Raw genomic sequence first — 27,320 nt, 5'->3', positions numbered from 1 at the left:
TATAGAGCGTCAAAGTCAATTATAGAATGCTATCAGCAGCTTGGAGATCATTATGCGTTGAATATCCAGTTTAAAGTGATGCTGCCTCAAGAGCAATTTTCTAGCCCCTTGTTAGGCAGAACAGGATCACTGCCTAGGCCCACAACTTCATGTCCTAGGCCCCATGATCCTATCTACCGTATTTGGAATCGATTGCTGCAAGCCCATGTTTGGACCAACACCAGGAACAACATGAATTATAAAAACAGTGATAGTGAAATACTCGTCACAGTTTTCCTTGCTCTTAGTTGGGTAAGGTTGGTGTACTGATCTGTCTACTGCCATCCCTTCGGGCAGCGATCTGGACCCCTTGCTGAGAAAGGTAAAACGCCTGAATTATTGCCATACTCTGGGGTCGGTGCATCTTGTATGGCATCCTCTTAACTGTGGCCTGGCATAATAGCTGTTAGATTTTTTCAGTGCGCTTATGAACATTGATGGATGTTTTGTTGCATCGCAAAATTGGTCTCACTGTTGTGCAGCATAATTGTTCGCTTTTATATAAATATTCAATTTTGTTATGATACGTTACGGATATGCAAACCTTCTTTTTTTCTCTCCCAAACGTAGAAACCACATTTTCCGTACCTGTTTCAACATGCGAGTGCCACTTCTCCCCGTGCTGGTGTTGGTCTCCTTGGCCGCCATGGCTGTGCTACCGGAATGTGAAGGTGAGAATGCCACTTGGTTCGAGGCGCCAAGATCTGATAACTTGCTGGTGCTAAAGGGTGGTAAAACCCAGTGCAAGTGCAATACTGCAGTGTAGGTTTGCTGATAATGTGCATACGGGTGTCTGGGTTTCGGCTTGACTACAAGCTTATCACCATTGTATTCGACTTGAAAAGTATGGTATGAAAGGTCTAGTTAAAACTATAATAATAATATTTCTTCAGAATTCCCAAACTCCATTGCAGCGTATTCCTTGCACTTGAAAACACCGCCATTCCGGCAACAGGCTCTCAGCTGCACCAAATAAATAACTTTGCCAATATTTCGCCCATTGGGCATCATCAGGGCATTGAGGAAGGGGAGGCCAAATTACGAAATATAAAGACGAATAATGCAGGCAGATGAATGTTCTAGAACTAACACATCATGGTGACACAATTGGCAAGGCCAGCAAACTAAACAATCATCACTTGTAAGGTGACCTAAACAAAACGAAAGATGAGAAAACTCACACATACACACAGACACAATTTGGCAAGAAAACTAACACTAACACTAACACTAAAGTTTACAATCATCACCTGTAAGGTGACCTAAACAGAAGAAAGAAGACTAGTAAGACTATCACAGCACGTACAAGAACACTTTCAAGTGTGGGAATGCTAAAGGCGATCTATGTATATGACAGCGGTGTATGTGCAAAGTATGTGTATGTGCTGTGTCAGGTGGTAAAGTCCAGTGGTAGTTCGAGGAGATGGGTGTCGATTCCAGTGACGATCCGGTGACATCCAATCAGTCAATTAGGCGCCAGCCGTCATCGCAATTGACTGCTGGTTTGCGCTTCCTTATCTTGATAGCTTCAAGCAGTTTCCTTGATGGTAGCGAAGCCTCCCTGCCGAGAATCTTTGCCTGGTGGAAGGGCAGAAAGTTGGAAGACTTTAAAGATTCTCGATGCTGGGTACGATAGTGGAAGCCCCAGGGAGCCTTCGCCACCATCGCCCTTGCCTCTCGGTAGTGCTCAGCGAATCGGTCCCTCACCGGCCGCTCGGTCTCACCAACGTACAATTCCGCACACAACGTGCAAGACATACAATAGACAACACCTTTGACTAAACACTGACTATCCACCATACTCGCATCACATGCACGACACTCCATTGGTCGACCTCTCCCTCTCTTCACCTCCGATCGCTGCTTCTCACGGGGACACACACGTACAGCACTCGACGATCGGACCAACATATCCTTCAAAGAAGGGCCAGACACAAAGACAACACGAACATGCGGACTGAACTTTCGAACACGTTGTGAGACACGAGCGGCAAGTGAGTCGTTGATGAAGGGCAGTTTGATGACTGACTTGAATTGGTTGTGTCTGCGCTTGCAGTCACGCTGCTGTTGTTGAGACGGGTGTGTAGTCTCTTCCCCTTGGCTGCTCGTCGTGCTGCGTTTATCTCGGTGCGTGGATAGTCATTTCTCTCGAGCAACTCTTCAATTATGGACATGCTCCTGTCTTCCGCTTCCGGTGTTGACGAGTTACGGATAGCTCGAGAGAATTGGTTCGTTGCAACAGCTCTTTTACACGACCAGGGGAGACATGATTCATAGGACAGGTGGACACCACTGTGGGAAGGCTTAACATAGAGCTCCCACTCTATGCTGTTTCCACGCACAGACAGCGCTAGATCCAGGAAGTTCACTGACTGAATTTCGTTGACCGAGTGTTCCATTGTGAATTTGATAGTAGTGTGCTGTCCGTTGAAGTGATCTAGAAGTGCTGTTAAACCTTTCCAGCCATGTCTCCACAGTAGTATGCAGTCGTCGATATATCGCTTGTAGAGATCTGGCTTCACTGTAGCTGACACAGCACATACACATGACACAGCACATACACATACTTTGCACATACACCGCTGTCATATACATAGATCGCCTCTAGCATTCCCACACTTGAAAGTGTTCTTGTACGTGCTGTGATAGTCTTACTAGTCTTCTTTCTTCTGTTTAGGTCACCTTACAGGTGATGATTGTAAACTTTAGTGTTAGTGTTAGCGTTAGTTTTCTTGCCAAATTGTGTCTGTGTGTATGTGTGAGCTTTCTCATCTTTCGTTTTGTTTAGGTCACCTTACAAGTGATGATTGTTTAGTTTGCTGGCCTTGCCAATTGTGTCACCATGATGTTTTAGTTCTTGAACATTCATCTGCCTGCATTATTCGTCTTTATATTTCGTAATTTGGCCTCCCCTTCCTCAATGCCCTGATGATGCCCAATGGGCGAAATATTGGCAAAGATATTTATTTGGTGCAGCTGAGAGCCTGTTGCCGGAATGGCGGTGTTTTCAAGTATAATAATAATAATTATTATTATGGCATCTGTGCTTCGTTTACTGATTTTATACATGTATATGTAGCTGTAAATACAATGATACATTCAGAATTGTTGACGAAACAACGCCAGCTGCGTAAAATGACAGATACGATGTGCCCATTGTGATCTTTCTCCACAGCGAGGACATTTTTCTGTGACGGATTCAATGTTAGCATCAATACCAACAAACTTTCGTACAGAGGTGCCCGTAGCGCCTGTTTGGAACAGAACATAGGGCTTCTTAGAATCAAAGAACATAACTTGCTGAAAAATTCCCAGTGCTACAAGGTAAGGATTTGGCATGGCTAAAAGTTCTGAAAACATTCTGCACCTAATCACTATAATACCTACACCCTCATCAAGCCAATAAGGCACTCACATAGATTCGTTTGTCAAGGCACTGTGGTTATTAGATATGTTTAATTCGGTCTGTAGGACTGCTATCAGACACTAAGTGCCATGATGAGAATTTCCTGTTCACTCCCGTCATGCCCTATCGTTTGTTCTACAGTCCATTCAGTGGAAACTGGCACCCTAACTTTTTGGTGTCTCCCGCACATAGTTGTAGATATCGTGAAAACAACAGTACATCCTGCATTGTGTGACCCTTGCAATTACATGTACTCCTTGCCACAGTTGAGTGCAGAAAAGTCCAGGAACAGAGAAATAGAAATTCAGCCAGGTTTTCCAAAATTAGGACAGGTATGGCATGGCAAAATGTTTCGAAAAGCAGATCCCAAACCCAGATTTCTTCAATTTAAAATTGGAGTTTTGATCCTCAATTCGGCCCAAATCGGACTTTCAAAAGCCTGCGGGACTGTTGCCGATGAATGGACTGTAGGCTTTGTGTTATAGGCCACCTAAAGTTCCCTCAAGAGATCCAAAATTATCCTTTGGCGATTGACCGGTACTTGTTGAAAACATTTAATGTTGAATGCTCCGGAATGCTTCTGAACAGTTCTCAAGAGCACGAGTGTTATGGACTCATACTGATGCTGTTGCTTGTGGGGTTGGCTTATAAATGCAGGAAGTACGTGCTGTTCCTGGTTTTTCCAGTTAGCGAAGGATTAACATTTTTTCAATAGACCTAGAAATAGAGCCAATACTCAATACTGCCTATGCAGTATCAAAATCCCAAATGGCATGATCCCTAATAGCAATGGAACCACTGTGCATGCTAGACTTGGATGGAGAGACAATGATAACAATTAATTAAGGCAGCGTTTACACGGAGACGAAACGAAACGAAATGAAACGGAACGGAATTGCCCTTGAATTGTTTTCAAACCATTTGCGCGAATCAACACGCTAGTTGCAGTTTTCTAGCTCATGAACGCTGGTTTGAGCTCTTGGTTTGAATATTTTCCACACCATATTACCATGTTTATTGCCGCGTGGAATGGTTTCCATGACCGCGCTTCTTTTCCAATCGTTTTCACTGTTTAAAATAGAGCGGAAGCGTTTTGAAAACATTTCAAACTACTTTGAAGTGCGTTTCCATTTTCGTTCGGTTTCGGGTGCGTTTTCGGCATTATCGTGTTAATGATAGTAGTAACCGCAACGATTTCTTTCCATTCCAGTCGCTCTTCGTTGTAACCCAGCAAAAGACGCAGAAAGACCATAGCTTTCTAACTTATTGTCATATTGAGTGCGTTTAATAGATTACACACATTTCGATCAATTTTAGAATTAGTTGTGGCGGATGCACCGTTCGGTTCCACATAAATCTCTCTACGGATTTACGTAGGAAAGCTGTTTCCTACGTTGGGTCCTCCGTAGGACTTTTTGAAATATATTTCGCGTTTTCCGGATTTGTCCATGCCATGCAAGGCAACGTTCAAGCCGCGCGAAACACAAGGTACACACACCGAACACCACGTGCAAAATAAAAGGGTAAATGCGGTTTCTGTTCGTGGTGCATGCTGTGGGCGCATGCAGCCAACGCGTCTCCAAAGCAACCACGCATGTTTAGCAGTCGTTGAGAAATCACGTAGAGTGAAAGTCAACAGGGAGGTTCTGCTATACGTGAAACGTAGGGAAATCACGTAGAGAGCAGATTTCTGGGTTAGAGTCTACGGCTTCGGGTGTTTTGGGTCCCGGTTTCCACGCGTAGATGAGGTTCTCTACGTTGTGGCACACGCAAAGAAAATGCGTACGGATCTGCTGGGTATCATTAGGAGTGGAGGCTGAAATTTGCCAGATATGGAAAGGGAAATTCCCAGTACACATTCCACGTGACTTCTCTACGTGAACGTAGAGCAGAATAGGATTTCTTTAGGTTATGGGAACGCGAAGAGAGTTCGCGTGATTCTTTGCATCGTTTTTCCAAAACGTAGAGCAGAACCTCCCTAGTAGCTCTGATTTTTACGTTTGAAAATTCCGTGCAGTTCCTACGTAACGTATCCCTTATCTCCTAAGCTACCACCCCCCCCCCCCCCCCCCCCCCGATGCGTCTGCCCAGTGCTGACTCCGAGACCCACGGTCGGACGAGCTGCCCAGGCCTCACCACCACTGCCGTTTCCGTGCTGCCTTCTCCATACATACGTATGTACACTGTATATCATGTGCACACTCACATGTCTGAAGGTTTGCGGTTTTTCAATAAAAAATTAAAAATTAAAAATGCTATACGTGAAACGTAGAGAAATCACGTAGAGAGCAGGTGTCTGGGTTAGAGTCTACGGCTTCGCGTGTTTTGTGTCCAGATTTCTACGCGGAGATGAGGTTCTCTACGTTGTGGCACACGCAGAGAAAATGCGTATGGATCTGCTGGGCATCGATCAACTGCAGGCAGAAAACTGCCAAATATGGAAGGTGAAAGTCCCAGTACACATTTCACGTGATTTCTCTACGTGAACGTAGAGCAGAACAGCTTTTCTTTACTTTACGGGAACGCGAAGAGACTTCCCGGGCCTACGTGATTTCTCTGCGTTTCACGTATAGCAGAACCTCTCGATCTTTATCCGTAATTCCGTAGAGCGAAACCTCCAAAATGCCATGCTAGTTGCACGTGTGAGGTGTGCACAGGAATCATCACGTGATCCCATTTTACGATTTCTAAGTGTAGTCGTTCGTTCACATGGCCGCAATCCGTTAACTCTGTGCATTCGAGAATTATAAAACCTGGACCAAACTGTGTAATCGAAAGCGCCAAATGTGTGCAGTGAGAGGATGTAATATTTAGCACAATGCTCACTGATGTCGTCATGATGTTCAAGGACCGCCCGTTTGGTTTGCGATGTTAATAAAAATTCAAACAAACCAAAAACGTCCACGTCATCTCTACAACTACTCGAATGCGCAAACCAACAGCGTTCCAACTTAGATGGTAATGTAACTTTACATTCTCGTTTTGACTGCAATTTATTGCAAACAAGATCGAAATATAAAACTTGCAAAATGAGAAAGCAAGCATGATTTACTTACCATGGTATGACGGGGATAAGAACTTGATGTGCAATGTTGCTGACCAACTCTGAAAGCGCTCTTTAAATTTGATTAAAAGTAAATTATCGTGTCCCTTCCCAAGGGAACTCACGAAGGCCGCTAACACCCGGTAAACCCTAGCCGCATATGCAGCGCATTACGGTGGGGTGAGTGGATAAGTCTCACAACCACTCGCACAAGTGCCGAGAAACCCCATTCGCCGCATCCATGTACGCCTTGTGCCTGGCAACAAGTTCCCAATTGACTGTGGGTAACAGCACGGCTGGAAAAACCGTTCCCAAGCAAGACTTGAACCAGGTATCTCTCGTATCTCAATCATGGTCTTTGACCAACCCACTGTGCCTGCCTGCTTTAAATTTGATTCCAGGAAGTAATAGGCAGACTTGTCTGGCGGGGACTACAACATATATGGCTTTACAATAGACAGGGAAAAGGTTCTCTTGATATCAAGAGGTCCAGGATCACTGAGCAGCCGGACGATTCGCCCAGGCCATTCATATGTGCAAGAGGTAAGCGATGTACATAAATTGGTTTCTCATAATGAGGACATATATAGCAGTATCTCACTCTGGGAATCACGAGGTCCATTATTTTCTTTGTTCCGTGGCGCATTCAAGATAAATTTTCGAACTGGCGAACGCCATTCGGGGTGGTGCTTGTTTCCTCGACCGAAACCATTTCGTTAAGCCAGTGGCAGTATTTTCACAAGTCACAGGTTTGCCAATTCACTTGTCCAAACAAAATGATTCTATTATAATTATACAGTCAACTTTGCGTATAACGACACTCGGCGGGGCATACTGCACACTAGCATATTGATGGACATTTTTGTGATTCCGTTTTTGAATTCATATTATGAATTCAAAAACGGAATCACAAAAATGTCCATCAATATGCTAGTGTGCAGTATGCCCCGCCGAGTGTCGTAATTATGCACTATATGTATTATACCCTTGAAGAAAGTCCTTGAATTCTATCTCCACTGCATGTCCGTGCTCTCATTGCTCTGTATAATCACTTTTTTCTCCATGTGTAAGATTGGGATGAGTGCAGCACTGATCCATGTCCTCAAGGAGAAATCTGTGTCAATGGCAAAGGGACTTACAAGTGTGAAGGTAGGCTACGTGATCTGCTGTTTGTTCGAGGAATGGTCTTGCCTCGGCGCTCATTGAAATGATTTTCAGGAGTAGATAAGATTTGAGTATGGCTACTGTAGAGATTGGATCGAGCAATATTATTACCGATCCGGAGGGCGGATATTGTCTGGCTCTCGGGTCAGGAGCGTCAACATTTGCCAATCTCGAGACGTTTTTGTTGTTGTTGTTTATTTATTTTACATCGCACGGCAAACGGGCAGTTCTGCCCAATAACGTTATTATGGAAGCGATGACAACCAGTAAGAAGAGTCAGAAATGAAGAGAAAAATAAATGAAAATAAAAATACGAAAATGGAAGTAGCAATTAGGGGAGGCAGGGTCAAGACGAGCAGAAAAAAATGGATCTCAAATTTACAAATCGGGTCATCTTAGCATGATTCTATCGAGCCTCATCAGCAGGTTACGAAAGCCAGTACATTTAACCGAAGTAAAATACGCGTAGCATGCGTTTGAATTCACGGACACATACTATGGACATCATACAGTCGGGCAGGCCATTCCAGAGTCGGCAGCTGGCTAGAAGCGGTCGGCATGCGCCAGAAGCACTGTGGGCCAGGGGGAGGGGAAGGTTGCGTCCCAATTGACCTCGAGTGGTCATGCCTGTCGGTGGGCCTTGCAATACAATTCGGGACGACGTCGGCGAGGGCTCCAAGAAGAGTTGTCTAAAGCAGTGATTTTCAGAGAATATTGTGCATGCAGGTACTAAGGAGACGGAAAGTAAGTAATGCCATTGTTACAATGTGGCTAATGGGGAATTGTTTTGATAAAAGGAGCGAACTTTGAGCGAAATCGGAAATCTGGCCAAGTCCGAAAATATTTGGTGGTTAAAGATGTTGACTATTAACCCTTTGAGGACCGAGCACGAGTTAACTTGTCCAAATTATGTTCGCTGTATTTACGAGGACGAGTAAACTCGTTCTGACAGTGCATACATTTGTACAGTGCATAATAAACCAGTGTTCAAATTTTCGCAACTCTGCTGTCCTTTCTCCAATCTTAGAAAATGATAGGCCGTTGGAACATTGCCTCCTTTTAACCCCTGGTGGACTTCATTCACCCAGCAGGACAGTGTGGTCCCAAAACGCTGCGTTTCTTCGATATGCTCCAAAATTAAATAATCGAAAAATTATTCGCCAAGTATTCAAACAAGGTACAAGAACGATGGGCCACCGCTGCACACCACAACAAAGCGCAGCCGAACCAACTATCTTCGCAAACCGATTCAAGTTACCTAGTAAATTAGTAATATCTAGCCATCCAACTTTCGACTGACGACTTGCTGAGTCCCTCGAACGAATCGATCTATTTAAACTGTCCAAAGGCGGCCAGTGCGAAGGCCATCTTCAAGGGCGAGACTACGTTTTGAAATGTGGGGAAGACCACCACCATAGTCTGCTACAACATGTCCCCAAGCGCCGACAAGACTTTAGTGGTCTTGAATAAATATATTCACTAAAAATTTCAAATTTCTCTCCCACAGTCATGCACTAACTGAATTCAACCACGTGGCAGGAAAGCACCCACGGAGCGCCTACATATGCCCTTTCGCTTCCAGCACTTAGAAACCATGGGAATAACCCCTACGCTCCCAGAAACTCGAATGAAAGCCGCCGCGAAGAGTCACTTGCTGATCACCAGCTCAACAAGACGAGAAAGAAGAACTGTTCCACCACAACAAATCAGCGAAACAGTGGCGCAAGATGGCCCGCGCAGTTCTCCTGTCCTGGGAAGCTAGTGCAAGGTTTTGCAAAGCCCCTGAGCGCTTGATTTTTGTGCGGTCGCCGCTTGGTGCCATGACAAACTAGCCGTTGGCTCGTGGGATGTAAGAAAAACCATTGAGCTCGATACATGGACCAAGAGCGGATTTCTCTTACATGCGTGGCTGCAGCGCATTCAACTACTCAAAGATATGTGTGGTGATCATGTTAACACTACTCAGCTGGCGAAATGATGCCGCCATGACGCTTTCATCTTCGGTCCATCGTGTTTTTGCTCTTTGCTTTGCATCCCAACAAATTTCTCAATTTTAATATCGAAGTGTATCCCGGTTCTCCCTATTCCGTAGTTCGATGTAATTATGTTTATGCTTGGTTTACGACACAAATAAACCGCATCCGAACTATTAGGCCTATATCAGCGAAATTGCCCTTATCTTAAGTGTTTTCTGAATTCTGAAATGTCTTTCAGCCTGTAATTAATAACGTGAATGACGACGGTGTTTGGAACATTTTAAAATGAATAATGCATTAAAATGCAAAATTCATTTTCGAACCATTTGACACCTGGATTACCTATGATTATGGTGCAGTGCATGTATTCTCAACAAGTCTAGATTTTGTTTGTGCTGGCCTCAGATTCGTTAGAAAGATAACCATTTTCTCGTCTATAAATCGTGTCTTGTTTTCTATGTTGCATGCGAGATAGATCGAAATGAGTGTGAGGACTCGCCAGATGTTTGCGATCCAGGTTTCAATTGTACAAACACCATTGGCAGTTACATGTGTCGTGGTAAGTGTCGCAAGCGGCGTTCATTGAAACGTTTATCAGGCCTTCACCTGGAATATTCTTTACGACGAACCTTTACATTGTTTTTATTATTCTATTATCTTTAAAAAGAATTTTGTATTGCTCCTTTCGTGGGAGCTTGCGCTATTCCTGCCGACTTGAATTCTCACTTGCAAGCTCCCACGTAGGGAGCAACACACAATTCCTCATTTATCGCGAAGTCACACCAACGTCTTCTTCACCTTTGGCAAATACCCACTCTCATGAGTGACCACACCTTCAACAGTACCATCAAGAGTCCACAAGCCCCCCCCCCCCCTGGGGTTATGTACTCTTGGTACCACATTAATAACACCCGTGCCATTTACAAATGTAGCACTGCACTTTTCCCTAAAAGAAGTGCTAGTCTAATTTCATATCTATCGCCTGAAGAGACATCACAAAAGTAACTAACCAGTATGCATTGACGTAATGTCTACGTAACTTCCGCCTAAGGTAATCACCATGGAAATCACCATAATAGTCCATCGGCCAAGTCTCAAAATAGAAAGCGGTGATGCACTGAGCTTCCAACTAAACACGACCATACCCAGCACGTAGAAAATATATCAGAGAACACTATTCCGTTTGTTGGACGTGCCGAATTCAGTCCAGGGCGTCGATACGAAACGTTCTTTGTCGCCGAGTTTTTTCCTGTGCCCCCCTATTGAGAGTGCGCAGAGTTCTGATCGAGAGTTTTTTGAGCAGATTTTCAAACTTTTGAGGCTGTCAGCTGACAGCTGTCAACGCTAAATGGCACTTAGTATGTGACAGGCAATAGGTTTCGGTGCCTCCATATGCCTTCTATCTTCCTCCGTTTCACTTCGCTGCTTGGCCCACCACCTCAGGAGATGACAGCGTACCTGCACTAGTCAGCTTTCGCTAACCCTGTCTCTCTTTCTCCGTCTTAGCGCTCGTCATTCGTGTCCTTCTGCTGGGGCGAGCTTGATACTGTTGTGTCGTAGTTTTAGGCAATAGTGGCTGTTGTTCGCGCGACGATCAGGATTTATGGAGAAAGACGACGACTATTAGTTAGGTCGTCAAAAACGCGTTCGTTATTCCCATTGGTTGTCTTTTGTTGTCGCACCACACTTCACGATTGTTGGGTTTTCTCGCACTTGCAACTTTCTGGCTTTATTGCTTTATGTATATGTATAGGTAACGCATCTTCACTGGGTTTTTTAAGCTATCTTCTGCTTGGCACTGTTTATCACCTCCTTACTCTACTGAATCCACTGTTCTTGTTGTACCTTTCCCTTTGCCTGTATTTCACCTGACGAGAAGGCTTGAAAGTATACTTGTGAAACAGAAAACTTTCATAATGTTCGTGAAGACCCTTAAGAGAGCATGTGTGAGAATACCAAAGTATAATTTTTAGTATATAAGTATTATTATGTGGAAGTGAATCTCTCCGATTTCACTCAAAATGTGCAGGAGGTTCCCTTTGGGGTGTGGATCGACTGTGCAAAGCCCGCGGAAAAGTTTCTTAACTCCTATTCAGACATTCCTACTAATATCGGCAGCCAATTCACTTTGGACTTCAATTTACAATATCTGACCTCATCTGTAGCTCGTAACCACAAACTGGTATCCCTATCTGCATTCACCAAGCTAGGGTCAGGGCTATAATTATCTTCTTGGTGTGAAGATACCCTTCTTGGGTATGTTGTGGGTTGCTCGTATGCGACAATATGCGTGTTTTGACAGCTAGCTGATGTAATGAGCTCTTTGTTGCATTTTGCTTTTTGCAGGATCACACTGCGGCGCAATTGAGATATCCAACGGTTCACTAGCAAGGACGAGCGTAGATCAATCCGTCGAACCCATCTGCGAAGATGGCTTCAGTGCATTAGGAGAAAAGGCTTCTTGCGGTATAAATGGCTGGTCCTACAATGAATTCATGTGTACACCAAGTAAGTCCTAGGACTAGGAGAAGCACACGAGAAGTCCATCATACCCTCCGTTTGGTAAACCGTGCTTCAAGAAAGCACCACTCTCTGTACGGTATACAGTGTTCCAGGCACAACCCCCCCCCCCCCCTACATCCACACCCATCCCCCACCCCCCACCCCCCCCCCCCCCCCCCCCCCCCCACCCAACCTCCACCCCCCCCCCCCCACCCAGGCTTATGAGGATTGTGCACGAAGTATTTCACTTATAGTGCTCTTCAAACTAAAACCTCACCATGGATACAAACCTTTAAAGATGTCCTTTTCAAGCACGAATAAAATCCTAGTGAACATCAGAAAGAAGGAAGAGTCAGGGTTGCTCAGGGTTAGGCGTTCCAGGCCTCGACGACCACTATTTTGCTAGTATCCGATACCCCTAAAAACACCTCTTGTAGATTGTGCTGGTTAGATAATTATATGGAAGGCAACAACCTTAAATCCATTTTCTGCAATCATCGCTCCATGGCTAGGAACAGTTCTGTATATTTTTTGTTCAAGTATGGGTAAGTATCACTTACAAATATCTGGGTTTGGATAGCTATCAAAATTAATGTAATTATCTTCTTGTGGCATGCTACGATCATTTTTGCAGGAACACAGTGCGAAGCAAAACGAATTGGCAGCGGGTCATTAGCAGATGCGCCTGTTAATCATGATGCCGAAGTAACGTGTAACAACGGCTCCTACAAGGCATATGAGGCTAAGGCTACTTGCACCAAGACTGGCTGGTCCTACTCCGAGCCCTTATGTCCACCAGGTTAGTATCAATTGTGCAACTGGGTTTCGTCATGCCAGTTGCACTACTAGTCTAGGATGGTTGTGTTAAGCGCAGATGTGCTTCTAATACGATGCCACCGTCTATCACCACTTTTCAGCCATCGTTTCGTGTGGACTGATTTCCCACGTTCCCAGCTTTGAACACTGGCATATTTGCTGAGTACTCGGCCCATATTTTTTTTAGATTTTCCGTTTTGTTGCCCTTCGCGTATGCCACTGGTGAAAACTACTACCGGTACTGTATTTTAAATTTCTGAACACTGGAGAAACAGTATGCTCACAATGGAGTATTTCGTAAAATAATATTCTTTATACCCAGCTCAAGTTAACCCCACTAATACCTGTGATCTATAACTGGTGAATATATCTCCATATTCACCACTTTAACGTGGGGTACAGTCAACTTCGCTAATAACGACTGCGGATTCGCGAATAACGACAGAATTTCCATGCCCAGAGCAAAGTTCTATCCAACTGTATTAAATACATAATAATGAGACTTCGGGTATAACGACACTTCGCGAATAAGGACACTTTTTTGATGCCCCGCCGAATGTCGTTATAAACGAAGTTGCTATATTACCCACTTAGAGGTTGTAACTTTTCAACTTTCAAGGGACTTAGAAATTTCCTCTCCAATTGAAAAAGAAAAAAATTGAAGAGAAGAAAGAAGTTTTAGCAGGAATCGAACCTAACCATAAGACTCCCAAGCACATATCTTGACCACCCAGCCACCAGGGTGTTGATGCAGATGTTGGTTGAAAGATAGGTCTTAGGTCTGGAACACGCAATGCTACCTAATCATAATAGCAAGAGTAGATATGTACTCTTGATAATAGTATACTATAGTATACTGGGATACTAAAATAGCTATTTCGGACCGGTATTTCAGGCCAAAAACGAAGCTAGGTATAAATAGAAGAACACCTCTGTCTTGTGTTTATGGGAATATAAACACTGTCTATAAAAACTCGGCTACGCCTCGGTTTTTATAGCAGTACGTGTATATATTCCCTTAAACACTGCGACATCGGTGTTTATTCTATACGTAAATGGGGTAAAATGTTTAAACCACACATAATGTGTGTAGTGCATGAATACATTCCGTCGTAATCTCCAGCCAAAATGCCTTTAGGTTGTCCTAATTTCATTTCATTTTGTGCTCTGTTTTCTTCTTGCTTGACCTCGTGAAGATAACCCTATTGTATGTAACTGGTACAATGTAAGCGTCCATTTGGACCCAGCGCTATACGCAGATGCAAATAGTGAGTGTGAACGCCGCGATGCAACGCTATTAACGCAACAATCCTATGATGCATTGAAACAGTCCCAGTGCTCCAAGGTAGGCCTCACATGTTGGTCTAGAAATAGAAAGCCAGATAATTGATCTTTGGCATAGACAATTGTCTGTGTGTGCGTGTTTGTCAGTGTGTATACGTGTGTGGATGTGTGTGCGTGTGTGTGTGTGTGTGAGAGAGAGAGAGCATGTGTGTGTGTGTGTGTGTGTGTGTGTGTGTGTGTGTGTGTGTGTGTGTGTGTGTGTGTGTGTGTGTGTGTGTGTGTGTGTGTGTGTGTGTGTGTGTGTGTGTGTGTGTGTGTGTGTGTGTGTGTGTGTGTGTGTGTGTGTGTGTGTGTGTGTGTGTGTGTGTGTGTGTGTGTGTGTGTGTGTGTGTGTGTGTGTGTGTGTGTGTGTGTGTGTGTGTGTGTGTGTGTGTGTGTGTGTGTGTGTGTGTGTGTGTGTGTGTGTGTGTGTGTGTGTGTGTGTGTGTGTGTGTGTGTGTGTGTGTGTGTGTGTGTGTGTGTGTGTGTGTGTGTGTGTGTGTGTGTGTGTGTGTGTGTGTGTGTGTGTGTGTGTGTGTGTGTGTGTGTGTGTGTGTGTGTGTGTGTGTGTGTGTGTGTGTGTGTGTGTGTGTGTGTGTGTGTGTGTGTGTGTGTGTGTGTGTGTGTGTGTGTGTGTGTGTGTGTGTGTGTGTGTGTGTGTGTGTGTGTGTGTGTGTGTGTGTGTGTGTGTGTGTGTGTGTGTGTGTGTGTGTGTGTGTGTGTGTGTGTGTGTGTGTGTGTGTGTGTGTGTGTGTGTGTGTGTGTGTGTGTGTGTGTGTGTGTGTGTGTGTGTGTGTGTGTGTGTGTGTGTGTGTGTGTGAATCTGCTTGTGTGTCAGAAAATGTCTGTCTCTGACTATTGTGTGTGGACAATCGTGAGTGATTGAGTGTTTGCATATGGGAGTGTTTGATAGTAAGTTTTGTGCACAAAAATGGTATGTGTGTACGGCAATGCGAGACTGTGCGTATGAGTGAAATCGATAATTTTGGAGCGCCCAGTAGCATTTATTTACACATGCCTGCATAGAACAAGAAACAGCAACAAGAAAGAACATATTGGATTACAAAAGCCATGAACATGCGTACGCCCATTTGTGTGAGTGCGAGAAATCCTCTGTAAATTGCCAGAAAAGTGATGTTTGAGTGGATGATCCCGACCATGATCTGTTCTAACCCTGCGAATGCTAAAACAGATATAGGTTTGCCTTAGAAGGAGAACAATTCATGATGAAGTTAGGTTGTGTGTAGGGCTGCTCTCAACAGCACTCTGATCTGGACATCGTAAAAGGTTTCTTCTGTAAAAGTGAAAACCTAGCTTGAAGTGTATTTTGTGAATGTATGTGTGCGTGTGCGTGTGTGTTCGTGTATGTGTGTATATGCACACGGGTGTGTGTGTTTTATGAATTGCACTTCATACAGTATATCATGTCTGGATTAAAAATTCACAATTTGGCAACCACCTGGTTAAAGACATCACCTTCAACCGGTGTTGTTTTCACACTGGAATCTGAAAGCGTTAGCACAGGCCAATCTGCTAGCCCCTTTGTATGTGCTAAAGGTAAGCTAAATTGCAGCTACGGTCATAGTACAGAGCTTCGTACATCTTTATAACGTGCATAAGGTCTATTGAGCTTATTATTATCATTTTTGGTTTCTCCCAATAGCTCGGACGTAAAAGAGAACTAGGAATGCATGGCCTTGGCCCTGGGGCAGATTTTGTGTTTTGCTGAGATAGAAAAAACGGTCATTACACAATAACAGGCTATTCCATGTGCAACATGCCAGAAAGTGTGTGCTCTGAAAAATGCCCTTTTTGGGGAAACGTGATTACTAAGGAGCCACTAAGATTTGAGTATGGATTCTGCAGAGATTGGAGCAGGCAATACTATTACCGATCCAGAAGGCGAATAGTGTCTGGCAACACTAGCGAATCTCGAGACGTCGACGAGGGCTCCAGGAAGAGTTCCCTAATGCAATGAGTTTCAGAGAATATTGTGCATGCAGGTCCGGTACAAAGGAGACGGGAGGTAGGTTATTGCCATTGTTACAATGTGGCGAATGGAGAATTTTTTTTTATAAAAGGAGCCAACTTTGAGCGAAATCAGAAATCTGGCCATGTCCGGTTATATTTCGTGATTAAAGACGTTGACTCTTAACCCTTTGAGGACCGGGACCGTGTGTGCCTGAGCACTTTGTTTCTGCACGTTTCCCGCTTGGTTCCATGATAAACTAGCCCTGGGCTCGCGGGATGTAAAAAAAACCATTTAGCCCCATCCGTGTACGGAGAGTGGATTGGCGGCTAGAAGATCATTTTTCTCTTACGTTTGAGGCCGCAGCACATAAATTCTCAAAGATATGTGCGGTGGCCATGTTAGCACAACTCAGCTGGCGTAGTTTTGCCACCATTACGCTTTCAGTTAACCAGAGTGATGAGATAGTTGTTGTATGTCTGCTGGGGCATGTCAAATAATTATGCCAAGGGTCCATAATCCCATTGTTTCAGTATGCCATAATCCCCCAGAGTGCGCCACTGGGGTGGGGTTGTGGGACGGCGTATTCCGTGGTGTACGTCATTTTTTGGGTCGGATGTGCGTCATTCCGCCGACACGGTTCACACTTCCCCTAATCATGATGTCATACTATGACGCGCAACACGGATTTCGGCGTCCCAGATCTGATCAGTGAAGTTGCGCACTCAGGGGGTTATGGACTCTTTTATTATACCAACCAATTAACCAACCTTGAAGTTGTAATCTTTTTCCAGGACTCCGATGTCCAACACAGAGGATTGGTAATGGCTTCCTAGTCGAGAAACCGGAAGATGAGAGATTCAGAACCAATTTCACGTGCGATGATGGCTACAGGCCTGCTCCAGGGGCTTGGGCCGAATGCAATCAGGCCGGATGGGTATTGACCGAGCCCATGTGTGAACCGCGTAAGTGTTATTGTTATAACAGTATTTCTCCGCACATACTACATGTGTGTGTGGCAGTAAGGCTTTGTTATATGTAGAATGTATTGCACGATTAAAGACGTCAATAAAATAGAACCAGTAGACGACAACGGCCGAAGACGTTTCTTTCACAAGGTCTATAATTTCATATATTGACCGGTTATGAGGGCAATATGAGGACAATAATAGATTTATCATTACATAGCCTACCTAACCGGCAAAATGTGAAGAAGAGGCGACTGGCGATACTTGAGGAATTGTGTGTTGCTCCCTACGTGGGAGCTCGCGCCTTTCCTGCCGACTTGAATTCTCACTTGACTGACTAACGGCTGCCATCCAGAGCACACGAGAAGTCCATCGAACCTTCCACTCGGCAAACCTGCAAGAAAGCACCACTCCCTGCTAAATAAACAGCGTTTCGGGGAATTCAACCTTCATCAGTTGAGCTTGAGTAGGCTGTTTTTTTGTTTTGTTTTTTAGCTTTATTTCACTTCACCGGAAGCACAGGCAAAAACTGCCTTCTCACTGGGCGTATTGCCACAGTTCTCGCAAAATAATGAAGATAGTGATACTTCAACTCGGATGGAGAGCCAAGGATAAAAATTAAAAAAGAGGACCAAAAGTTTACAAGTTATCCGTTTTGTCCAACACTAACGGTTATAAGCAGAACACTGTTGAGTGAAAATGTGCAACAATTAGCACAAAACTGACTGATGAGATCATGACATTCAACGACAAAACGGATAACTTGTAAACTTTTGGTCCTCTTTTTTAATGGTGATAATTATAAGAAAAGGAGGATAATACAGTCATGAACAAAGAACAAAGAGAAGACGGAAACAAATCAATGAGGGAATACTGCAAGTACCGAATTTGAAATTGATGAGGTGTTTCATGAAAATGAGGCAACGGATCCAAAGGTTCCAGGGCTGAGGGAATGTTGACACTTATGAGTCTTTGAGATCTTAGGAGAGGGAAAAGATAGTTAAAGCAAGGTTTCAAACTAATGCGCCGGACCCGAGGGTTGGGCAAACCAATAGTACCGCTACATGTAGTGCCGATACAAATCTGACTGGAACATCCCAGGTTTCGGTCCCTGCCCTGTCTTCAGTGACGTTGGCTGTGCGAATTAAAATAAACCAACCAACCATGGTGTTAATTGTTTATAGGGGAGTTACGCGGTTCGTGATTCGAATGCTTTTCCCAACGAAAAGGGTGAACGTTCGCAATCCAGTTCGCACACGGAGAAACGTTCACGAACTCGAACGCGCAATTCGTGAGGCCTCCATATTCTCTAGTCAAGTGGGCTTGTGACTGGGGCATATTCGTGCATCAGACGTTGTTATTGAAGCTATGTTCTATTTGTTTTCAATGTGAAGGAGACGTATGCACTCCATATCATATCAGTATCCACGAGGATCCTGCACTATACTCGGACGCCGCTAGGCAGTGTGAACTACGCAATGCATCGCTTCTCAGCAAAGCAGAGCACGATAAGTTGGCGGGCTCGGCATGCTCCAACGTAAGTCTCACATCGAGGTCTAGAAAACGAAAGGACAAAAATGAATCTGCTAACCCGATCCAAAGCACATGTATATGTATATGTACCTGGAACTTCTAAGAACATAATTAATAATTATACATATACAAGCACATATTATGTACTTGTATCAACAGCAATACGGTGCTGCAGCAAATCTACCCAACATAATACTTTTCCCACTCTAAATTTCATTCCGTCTGCAATCTTAATGCTAGTACATGTACTACTACTACCTGCACTGCAAAATACATGCACTGCAAAATACAAAATTCCAGTTATTTACCACGTTCAGTCTCTAGCCGACTTGCTTTCTTCGTTCCCATTGTTGTTGATATTGTCATGCTCTGTATGGATGATTTCACTCTGTACTTGGTGCTCACTGACATCAGACCAGAAGTGCAAAAACTAACGCCCTGGACCAGTTCCGGTTACTGAGCAGTAAAACCTGTAACTAAAGACCACTGTGACTAGCGACCAGCCTGGTGCTAAAGGCCACTTCGCCAGGCACGGACGGTCTCACATGCATACATGGTTGTGCGGTGCAAACCTCCAACTAAGGACCACCTGCCACTAAAGACCGCTTTCTCTGACCCCAAGGGGTGGTCGTTAGTGACAGGTTTTACTGTACTTGTTCAAGAGTACGTCCAGCTGCATTCGTGCCTCCTCATAAGGCGTGCAAGTAACTGAGTTGAGGTCGTCCAATATGTACTTTCTGTCGGATTTGAATAAGCGCAACTGTAGTTGGTGATACTTGCACTCTTGCGGGTGCCTTTCGCGTCATTGCTCTCAACGTCCCAAAGCTACCTATAAAAGATTGGTTTTCTGCTTCCCATAATCACCATTGCAACGAATGTTCAAGAGTACGATAGGCCCGGTCACAGTGTCCATTGCCTCAGTCTGTGCTTTGCTGCTTTCCTCTAACCCGAAATCTGCTTGTCTCTTACATGCAGTACGTCACGTGGACACTTCGGCGCATCAATCTGGCGAGCACCTGGCTGAAGGAATCCCGGTCAGAGGGCAGTGTGTTTAGCCTGGAATCTGAACCAATTGATGCCAGCTCTGGCCAATCTGCTAGTCCCTTTATTTGTGTCACAGGTAAGCCTGGAGTGAGTGACAGTGAGAAAATCACATCTGAGATGACTATATTAAAAATTATTTTCTTTACGTCTTTGCTCTTTAGTCTCACGAAAAGAGTGGTGGCATGGGCGATAATGTGTTTCGTTCTGTTTACTTACTCATGAATTCCCTTATATTAAGACCTAGTGCCCTTCGATAAGCGTTTTCGTAACACCTCGAAATTCTGTCCTAGGTGAAGTCCTTAACGAATATGTATGCTAGAGCTCTCAAGAACCTTTTACTTATGGAGTACTTTTGCCAGTTACGAACAAAGCTTTAGCTATTAACCTTTCGAAGGCAGAAAGCAGTGCACTAACTCTGGTACTGGGAATGGATTTGTGTGAATTTCCAGATCCACTCGCCGTCTACAGCTTGAGGGAATCAACAGTCACGTTCATGGTGATTCTCACGCTGTTTTGCTATATTGCTTGCTTTGCAGACCGAAATGAATGTCAGGAGGATGGAGCTGTTTGTGATGCCTCCTTCACATGTTTAAACACAATGGGGAGTTATGAATGTCATCGTAAGTATTACTCTCCACCCCCCCCCCCCTCCCATGCAGTGTTTCTGCCCATTTTTCCAGTAAAATGGCTATCAGGTTTCGCGAGGAAGGAGTAAAACGAGGCCTCCCTTCATTATGTAGTGAATGGGTGTGAATAAAAGATATGCATGGCTTCAAGAAGATAATATTGAAATGTTTCTAGCCAAGTAGCGTTTGGCGTTTGCGCAGAGCATCATTCAGGATTTCAACCTGACTCCTAGAGTATCTCCGCTTGAAATATGCAAATAATCGACGTGGAGACAACAATTTTTATAATAGCAATGAAGAGAACAAATTCTGCCGTCATCGAAGATAATGTAGGAGGCAGGTTGAAATCCTGAATGATGCATGGCTGTGAGGTTAATTATTATAAAGCATGATCTGTAATCTTTTTCTATTTTTTTATTTTTGCATCAACCATTTACCACATAAAACCGTAACCGGATACATTGTACTTTAAGTGAGGGAAGGAGGTCAGAAAGGCGACATAGTCATAACTATAGCTTCTCATTGAATATTTTTACGGATCTCAGTGTGCGCATATCCGTAATCTTTTGCTGAGACTTGTCGACCGACCTGTACTGCTGTGCTGGCAATGATGGGTGAGTGATTGTGTGTTCATCGTACCTGCTGGCCAGTCTGCGTACGGCTGCACATATGACCACTCTCCGTGAACGTGATCATCAGGTGATCCGTCTGGAATCAAGACTGAATGGGAGCTAGTCAATACATGGAATTAGTGCCTTCCGGAGCTGGTCTGCCTTACTAGCGTTATTTTGTAAACCCAGAGGTGGTGGTAAAAACCGTACATCCCTATAACGATTATTATGATTACTCCTCGTTCTGACTCAACCCTACGATTTGGCTGAATGGAGCTATGCTCAATTTGCAGAACTTCGGCCTCCAATTCTTGAGTTTTATTTTGTGCGCTGTTTTGTAGGGCGAGAGTGCGTACCAGTGTACGTTCCTAATGGCTTTGTGAACACCACACCTGTGAATCATGAAGTCTTAGCCACGTGTGACGCAGGTTATACCACTGTAAACAAAGCGACATGTACGGAAGGAGGATGGGTGGCTGGACGCGTTCCACATCCAGATCGGCCTACAGTTTTTCACGATGGGCATTTATGTGGAAAACGTAAGCTCATCATCTACAGCACAATGTTTCTCCTTATTTAAACTTCATCATTAATAGCCATTCATATCTTGCCTTTATGTGGTTGCCGATCAGACTGCTTCTTTGGCCACAGGTGTGTGTGTGTGTGTGTGTGTGTGTGTGTGTGTGTGTGTGTGTGTGTGTGTGTGTGTGTGTGTGTGTGTTAGGACACAAGTGTTAATCGCAGCCACGCCGACATGTGCAACATACATATCCTATTAGAGAAAATACGGCAATATCCTTTGTAAGAAAGTCAACTGTAAACTTTTTTATTAAGTCAATGCTGTTCTTGTGGTTCACGTCCCAATCATGCAGCTGTCGGTTGCCTAAGAATGGATATACCTCATGGTCGAGTCCATTCAGCACCACATCGTGCGATTGTTTCTGCCACATGTGAAAATGGATATCATTCCATTAAACGGTTTTACGAATGTGTCAAGGATAGGGATGGTGGATTCTATTGGGGGAAGAGATACAACACTGATGGCTGTTTTCCATGTGAGTACAATATTAATCAGACATAATACTGAACTGTACAGTTCACAGCAACCTTTATCCGTATTCAGTCCATCACGCAATATCATACTTGTTGCGCCTTTAAAGAACGCAGGGTTTCTTATTTCTGCCGTTTCAAACTTTAGGCCTGCAATGCCTTGTACTCAAACCCAAAGCTATCATGCCCTTGGGGTAGCTCATTTTTTTCTTACTTGTACATCCAATTTTACGGCGAATAGTGGTGGATGCATTATTAACACTCCTTAAAGATATTGATATTGAGCATTGTTTCTAATGAGAATGATTATAGTCGAAAAATAGGCTTTCCCCAAATCGGGCAGCTGAAAAGGAGACTTTGTGAAAAATTGCTAAGCTATTCGCCGATAATGGAGGGTTGCTTTGAGAATCGCCAAAAAATCTACCAAATGTTGTTACAAAGTGCGTTTACGAACGAATGATGTTGCTGCAAGCATTACCGTTCGAGCTATCTACCTCAGTAGTTGTAGTACTAGTGCGTGTGACTCGTGTCGTTTGACCTCCTCCCAAACAAACATTAGCCATTAGGCAGATCGTTACTGGTAAAATACTACACTTCAACGTACAGTTGTGGCCAGTTCCACCTAGCAGAGCTGTATTTTCAATATCTCACCAATTTTGAAGCCAATATGCAAACAATTGTTTTAGCCAATTTTCCAACGTATTCCAATTTTGCAGCCGATTTTCGAACAATCAGCTGATTTTGCAGCCGAATCTGATGTATTTTTTAGCTAAGCGAAAATCCGAATAGGCGAAAAAACCGGCCGATTTGGAGAAAGCCTAGTCGAAAAGCCTCTTGTACCGACAAAGCAAATGTACAGTAGAACCTGTCAAGGCGACCACTTGGATAAGGCGACCACCTGTCCAAGAAGACCACTGAAACCAGGATCAAGAGATGCTATTTCAAGTCAAGTGACCCTGGATAAGGAGACCACCTGGTAACAGAGACCACATTTTGAAGGTCCCTTGAGTTGAGCGGTCGTCTTCGACAGGTTTCACTGTATTTGCCAAAGATGTTGTACACTTCATCTGCCTAGTTTGGAAACTAAGTGATTCTTATAAGTTACGTTTCGTGTGCATGTGTCTGCTCTTTTGCTTTTAGTGAACAGCTGCCCAGAGAATGCTGGATCGAAATATATGCTCAGCACGCGAGGTGGCCTGGTACCTACATATAGCAATTTCCTTGAAAATTGCGCAGCCACTGCTGAAGGTCGTTTGCCAACGTCTTCTGATTTGCCATGTATGAAGCAGATACTCACGTTTTTGTTTTCAAAGCGCCCGGCTTTCCGAAAAGTCTTCTTCTATGCTGGTGGGGCAGGCCACGTCCTGACCATCAGCGATGATGGAGAGTTTCACGAGTCTCGTTTATCACCGGCACAGCGCAACCAAACGTTTCCCGGAGCAGACCTGGTGGTGTGCATGCCAGCTTGCCATCAGACGGTAAGATTATAATTATTACAATGATATTTTGTGCTTTTTTTGTTCTTATTAGTTTGTGCCCTGTACAATGCTCCACTACAAAGAGAGTCGAACAGAAAACAAAATACTTCGAAGTAGCTGAGCGTGGCCAAAAAGTAAGAAAGGGAGCACACAGGGTCCGCAGCGCTTCTTGTCTTTCCACAGTCCATCCAGGAGTTTGTTCGTTCGCTGAAGGTTTGACTAGGACCAAAGAGAATTCATCGAATGACATTCACCACAATAAACAATGCTTTAAAAATAAAAGAATAGCCGCCAAAGGACCTGTCAGTTAGTAGACACCCATACAAAGAATCCCAGGACCCCATAATAGGAAGAGTTCCCAAATTACCTAGGAAGTAAGTAGGCCTCTTTTACGGGCAAACAGAATACAATTGACAGTGGCATGGCGAATGATTAGAACACAACACCAAAAAATGAAAACAATATTGTATGTGTGAAAAACGCAAAAAACGAGAAAAAAAAACAAAAAACAAAAACAAAAAAAAACAGGAAAATACAAGGGCACTGTCCTGCCCACCATCGTCTCCAAAACCTCACAGCCGGCCCTCCGAGATTGCCAACTCTCGCAATGCATTCACAGGACGGTGATATGACGATGGGGCACTGCGGATGCACATGATCGTCGACCGCAACAATGCAAACGCCAGTCGACACCGGACATATGTCATTGTCTTGGCATACAACGTCGTGTCCCCATACCACTCGAAAAGAGGCCACACAGGCGCTTGACAAATCTGGAGCACTCTGGCGTACAACAACCGGCCGTGGTGAAAACTAGTGGAGTAAATGTCCCACGGTCCACATTGATGATGCGCTCAGCATACTGCAGCTTCTTCTTCCTCTCATGCTCCGCCAACAGTTTGTCGAGAGGTTTGGTGGCATAGGACGGAGCATCGGGATGAAAAACCCGGACATCCAGGAAAGCATTCTGTGCCCTGGTCCACAGCCCTCGAGCCCGGACATCAGCGCGAGCATCGTTGGCGGTGTTAGTTGAGGCTGCCAGAAACACCTCTCCCAAATTACCTAGAGTGCTAGGGGGCCGGGGTGTGCGGATAATGCTCGAAAAGGTGGCAGATTATGCTCGAAAAGCAGTGAAATTGGCAGAACCGTTTGTATTACAAACCTTATGGCGGGCATCTCCTCGAATTCTGCTCCATTTCTTTATCCACATACATGTACCAAACATGCATGAAACTTACCAGAAAATGTATCGAATTCTGCCAATTTTTCTGCCGGCATTATCCACATATGCCTATAGAGTGCTCAACACCACAAATATGGAGAATTGCCACAAAGACAACTGGTCAGGTACTAGGTCATTATCGCAAGGCTGCATTTCATGCACAAAGCTCAGGGCGTTTCTCACTGGCTGTACTGCCATGTGAAGCGCACACCATGCGCTAAAGGCAGTATGAATGTTGATTATTTTGATGCCAATAATGGTGATGCTGGTGGTGGTGGTTATTCTGGTGCTGCTGCTGCTGGTGCTGCCGCTGCTGGTGATGGTCGTGCTACTGCTGCTGCTGCTGCATAATTCATGGTTTTACCGAATCCTAACCCGGTGTTTGTTCCTCATTTACACTCTACCTGTTTATGTTTGCGTGTCTCCAGTGAGGGAACAGAGAAAACCGAAGCATCTGATTCCAGTCAAGCCGTCTGTCATACGGACACGATTTTATGTTTCTGCGGTGCACGATTCCATCTACATTCCAATGCTGCCCCCGCGATGCTTCGTTTATCTGCTATATATTGCAGTGTGATCGTACCAGTTTAGCACACATCTAATTTCTTTGTTGGATACGTTTTTTAAAGTTATTAACTTCATTCCTTCTTTGAATACGATGACTACCAACATGATGTCTTGGAAACTTTGGTCTTTGGTGTGTGGTGTGTGTACCGAATTCGCAAAGTACAGGACGTAAGTCCGGATGGAAGTGCAGCTTTTCTGGTCAAAGGTGGCGGAAGGAATAGATATGAGCAGGCTTAAAAGGCCACACTACGTGAAAATCAGTTAAATCACAGTACAAATGTTCGTGCATATTTCAGTACAAGTCCGCCTGCAACCACATTGCACTTTTCGGTCTGCATAGATTACGTTTTCAGTCGACCAGCATGTGACGTTGTCATACTAAAGCTTGTACCACTCACTGGAAAAGACCGGGAAATTCAAGAACAAATTTTATGAAGCAGATTTCACCTGGCCCTGTTGTCGTTGCAAACATTGCGTCTGGAGTAGTTTGCTCTGTTTTGTGCTCGTGTCAGTTATCCTTGCAACTCAGAACGATTCTCGGAAAAGTAGGTGTCACTGTGTATGTATCCGTGCGTGTGTGTTTATAAATTATGCGTGTATGCGCGTGTGTGTGCGTGTGTGTGTACATGCGTGTGCGTGCGTGTGAGTGTGTGTGCGTGCGTGTTTCAAGTCTTCACTCTAACGAGGGCCCTACAGTCCAATAAGACAATGTTTTTATTTGTTTTTTAAGGAGTCGGCGTGGAGAAAGCAATTTTTTAGTGCAATTAAGGGGCCGTCCAAGGTTACCAATAATATTTTCAAAACGAAATGTTTTCGTTTGTGGGTGGGTGGGTTTGATGGAGTTTCGTTTTGAAAATAATTATTGAATGCTGATGGAGAATGCCCAGTTACTTCTGGGTGTCGAAAATTGACATCAATATTTTATTGGAATTCGTTTTACCTGCAGTAAAGGTGGGTGGGTGGGTGGGGGCTGAAAAATACTAAAACTTTTCGTTTTGTAAAAACAATCGGTAACCCCGGACGGCCCCTAAGAGTATAATAGATGCAGACATGGCCAGACAACAACGAGTTCATGGAATTTTTAAGAATTTTTATGTTATTCAAAATCGATTTTCGTGTTCCGCTCATCAGTGAATAGTATCGGAACTGAGTGTACTGTGTACAACAAAAATAGAACATTTTATAACAGCATAATTAAAAGTGTGAACAAAAAAGGAAGTGCTACAGCATTACATAATAGGTGTCAAGCATAGTGCTAACATATATAACTGAGTGCAGACTGCAGGCACAAAGCATGAGATGATACAGTGCAACATGACACAACATTTACATCTGCCACACACATAGGCATAGATTGTCAAGAAGAACAGCGGACGACTCCCATGAAACCAGGGTGGGTGGGCGGGCAACTTCAACTACCACGAGGAAAAACAAAGACCACGATGGCAGGTTCAACGGAGTTGCGCAGAATAAGAGCAAATGCACGAAAATATTTGTGAGTGAAAAATACGTTTTTTGCACTCTTTCGCTACGCTCAGCCGTGAAAAAACAAAACTTTTCACTCACAAAGCGACTGTTCAGTACACGGGGTAGTGGTCTACCAGAGCAATCACACTCACGATGTAAAGGATAATGAGGCCGATAGGAGAGCAGCACACATAGATTTGGACAAGGAAAACGAGCAGTGTGGCGCATGGCGCCAGTGTGCCAAAGTCTGCGTGAGATTGCACATGCTCATACATTCAAAAGAGACTTAAAGCGTCATTTCTCTCAGTACTGTTACGACATTGCTGGGATCCCTGGATTTTAAACTGTGTTTTTATTTCTTTTTCCCGTCGCGTGTGCATGTGCTGCTGTTGTCTGGCGCACTCCTGCACGTACTTCTCTGACATCCGATGCTTCATATTTTTATTTTTCCCGTCGCATGTGCATGTGCTGCTGTTGTCCAGTGCACCCTGCAAGTACGGCTGACATGCCAGGCTT

At 44.3% G+C, this 27,320-nt stretch overlaps 1 protein-coding gene across 1 annotated transcript; it reads left to right on the top strand.

Moving 5' to 3' along the window:
- The first annotated feature begins 281 nt into the window (after positions 1–281).
- On the top strand, positions 282–25,476 carry LOC135819435 (uncharacterized). Its single transcript, XM_065332645.1, has 18 exons — positions 282–361; positions 610–710; positions 3,215–3,363; positions 6,890–7,031; positions 7,560–7,637; positions 10,104–10,187; positions 11,975–12,136; positions 12,765–12,929; positions 14,143–14,291; positions 15,688–15,826; positions 17,033–17,203; positions 18,601–18,743; positions 19,715–19,859; positions 20,320–20,403; positions 21,362–21,559; positions 21,893–22,075; positions 23,211–23,548; positions 25,199–25,476. Exons 2-18 carry the CDS (start codon positions 638–640, stop codon positions 25,199–25,201), a joined length of 2,406 nt encoding a protein of 801 aa, XP_065188717.1. The 5' UTR covers positions 282–361; positions 610–637; the 3' UTR covers positions 25,202–25,476.
- The last annotated feature ends 1,844 nt before the right edge of the window (positions 25,477–27,320 follow it).

Source organism: Sycon ciliatum, chromosome 6, assembly GCF_964019385.1.
Source record: "Sycon ciliatum chromosome 6, ocSycCili1.1, whole genome shotgun sequence".
NCBI lineage: Eukaryota > Metazoa > Porifera > Calcarea > Leucosolenida > Sycettidae > Sycon > Sycon ciliatum.
This window is presented reverse-complemented; position numbering and strand designations above follow the sequence as displayed.

Bases quoted from the DNA above. Each gene is read 5' to 3' on its own strand.
- LOC135819435 (XM_065332645.1), top strand. From the start codon at position 638: ATGCGAGTGCCACTTCTCCCCGTGCTGGTGTTGGTCTCCTTGGCCGCC. The intron at 21,560-21,892 runs GTAAGCTCATCA...CCAATCATGCAG, and splicing joins TGGGCATTTATGTGGAAAAC to CTGTCGGTTGCCTAAGAATG. The intron at 22,076-23,210 runs GTGAGTACAATA...TTTTGCTTTTAG, and splicing joins CACTGATGGCTGTTTTCCAT to TGAACAGCTGCCCAGAGAAT.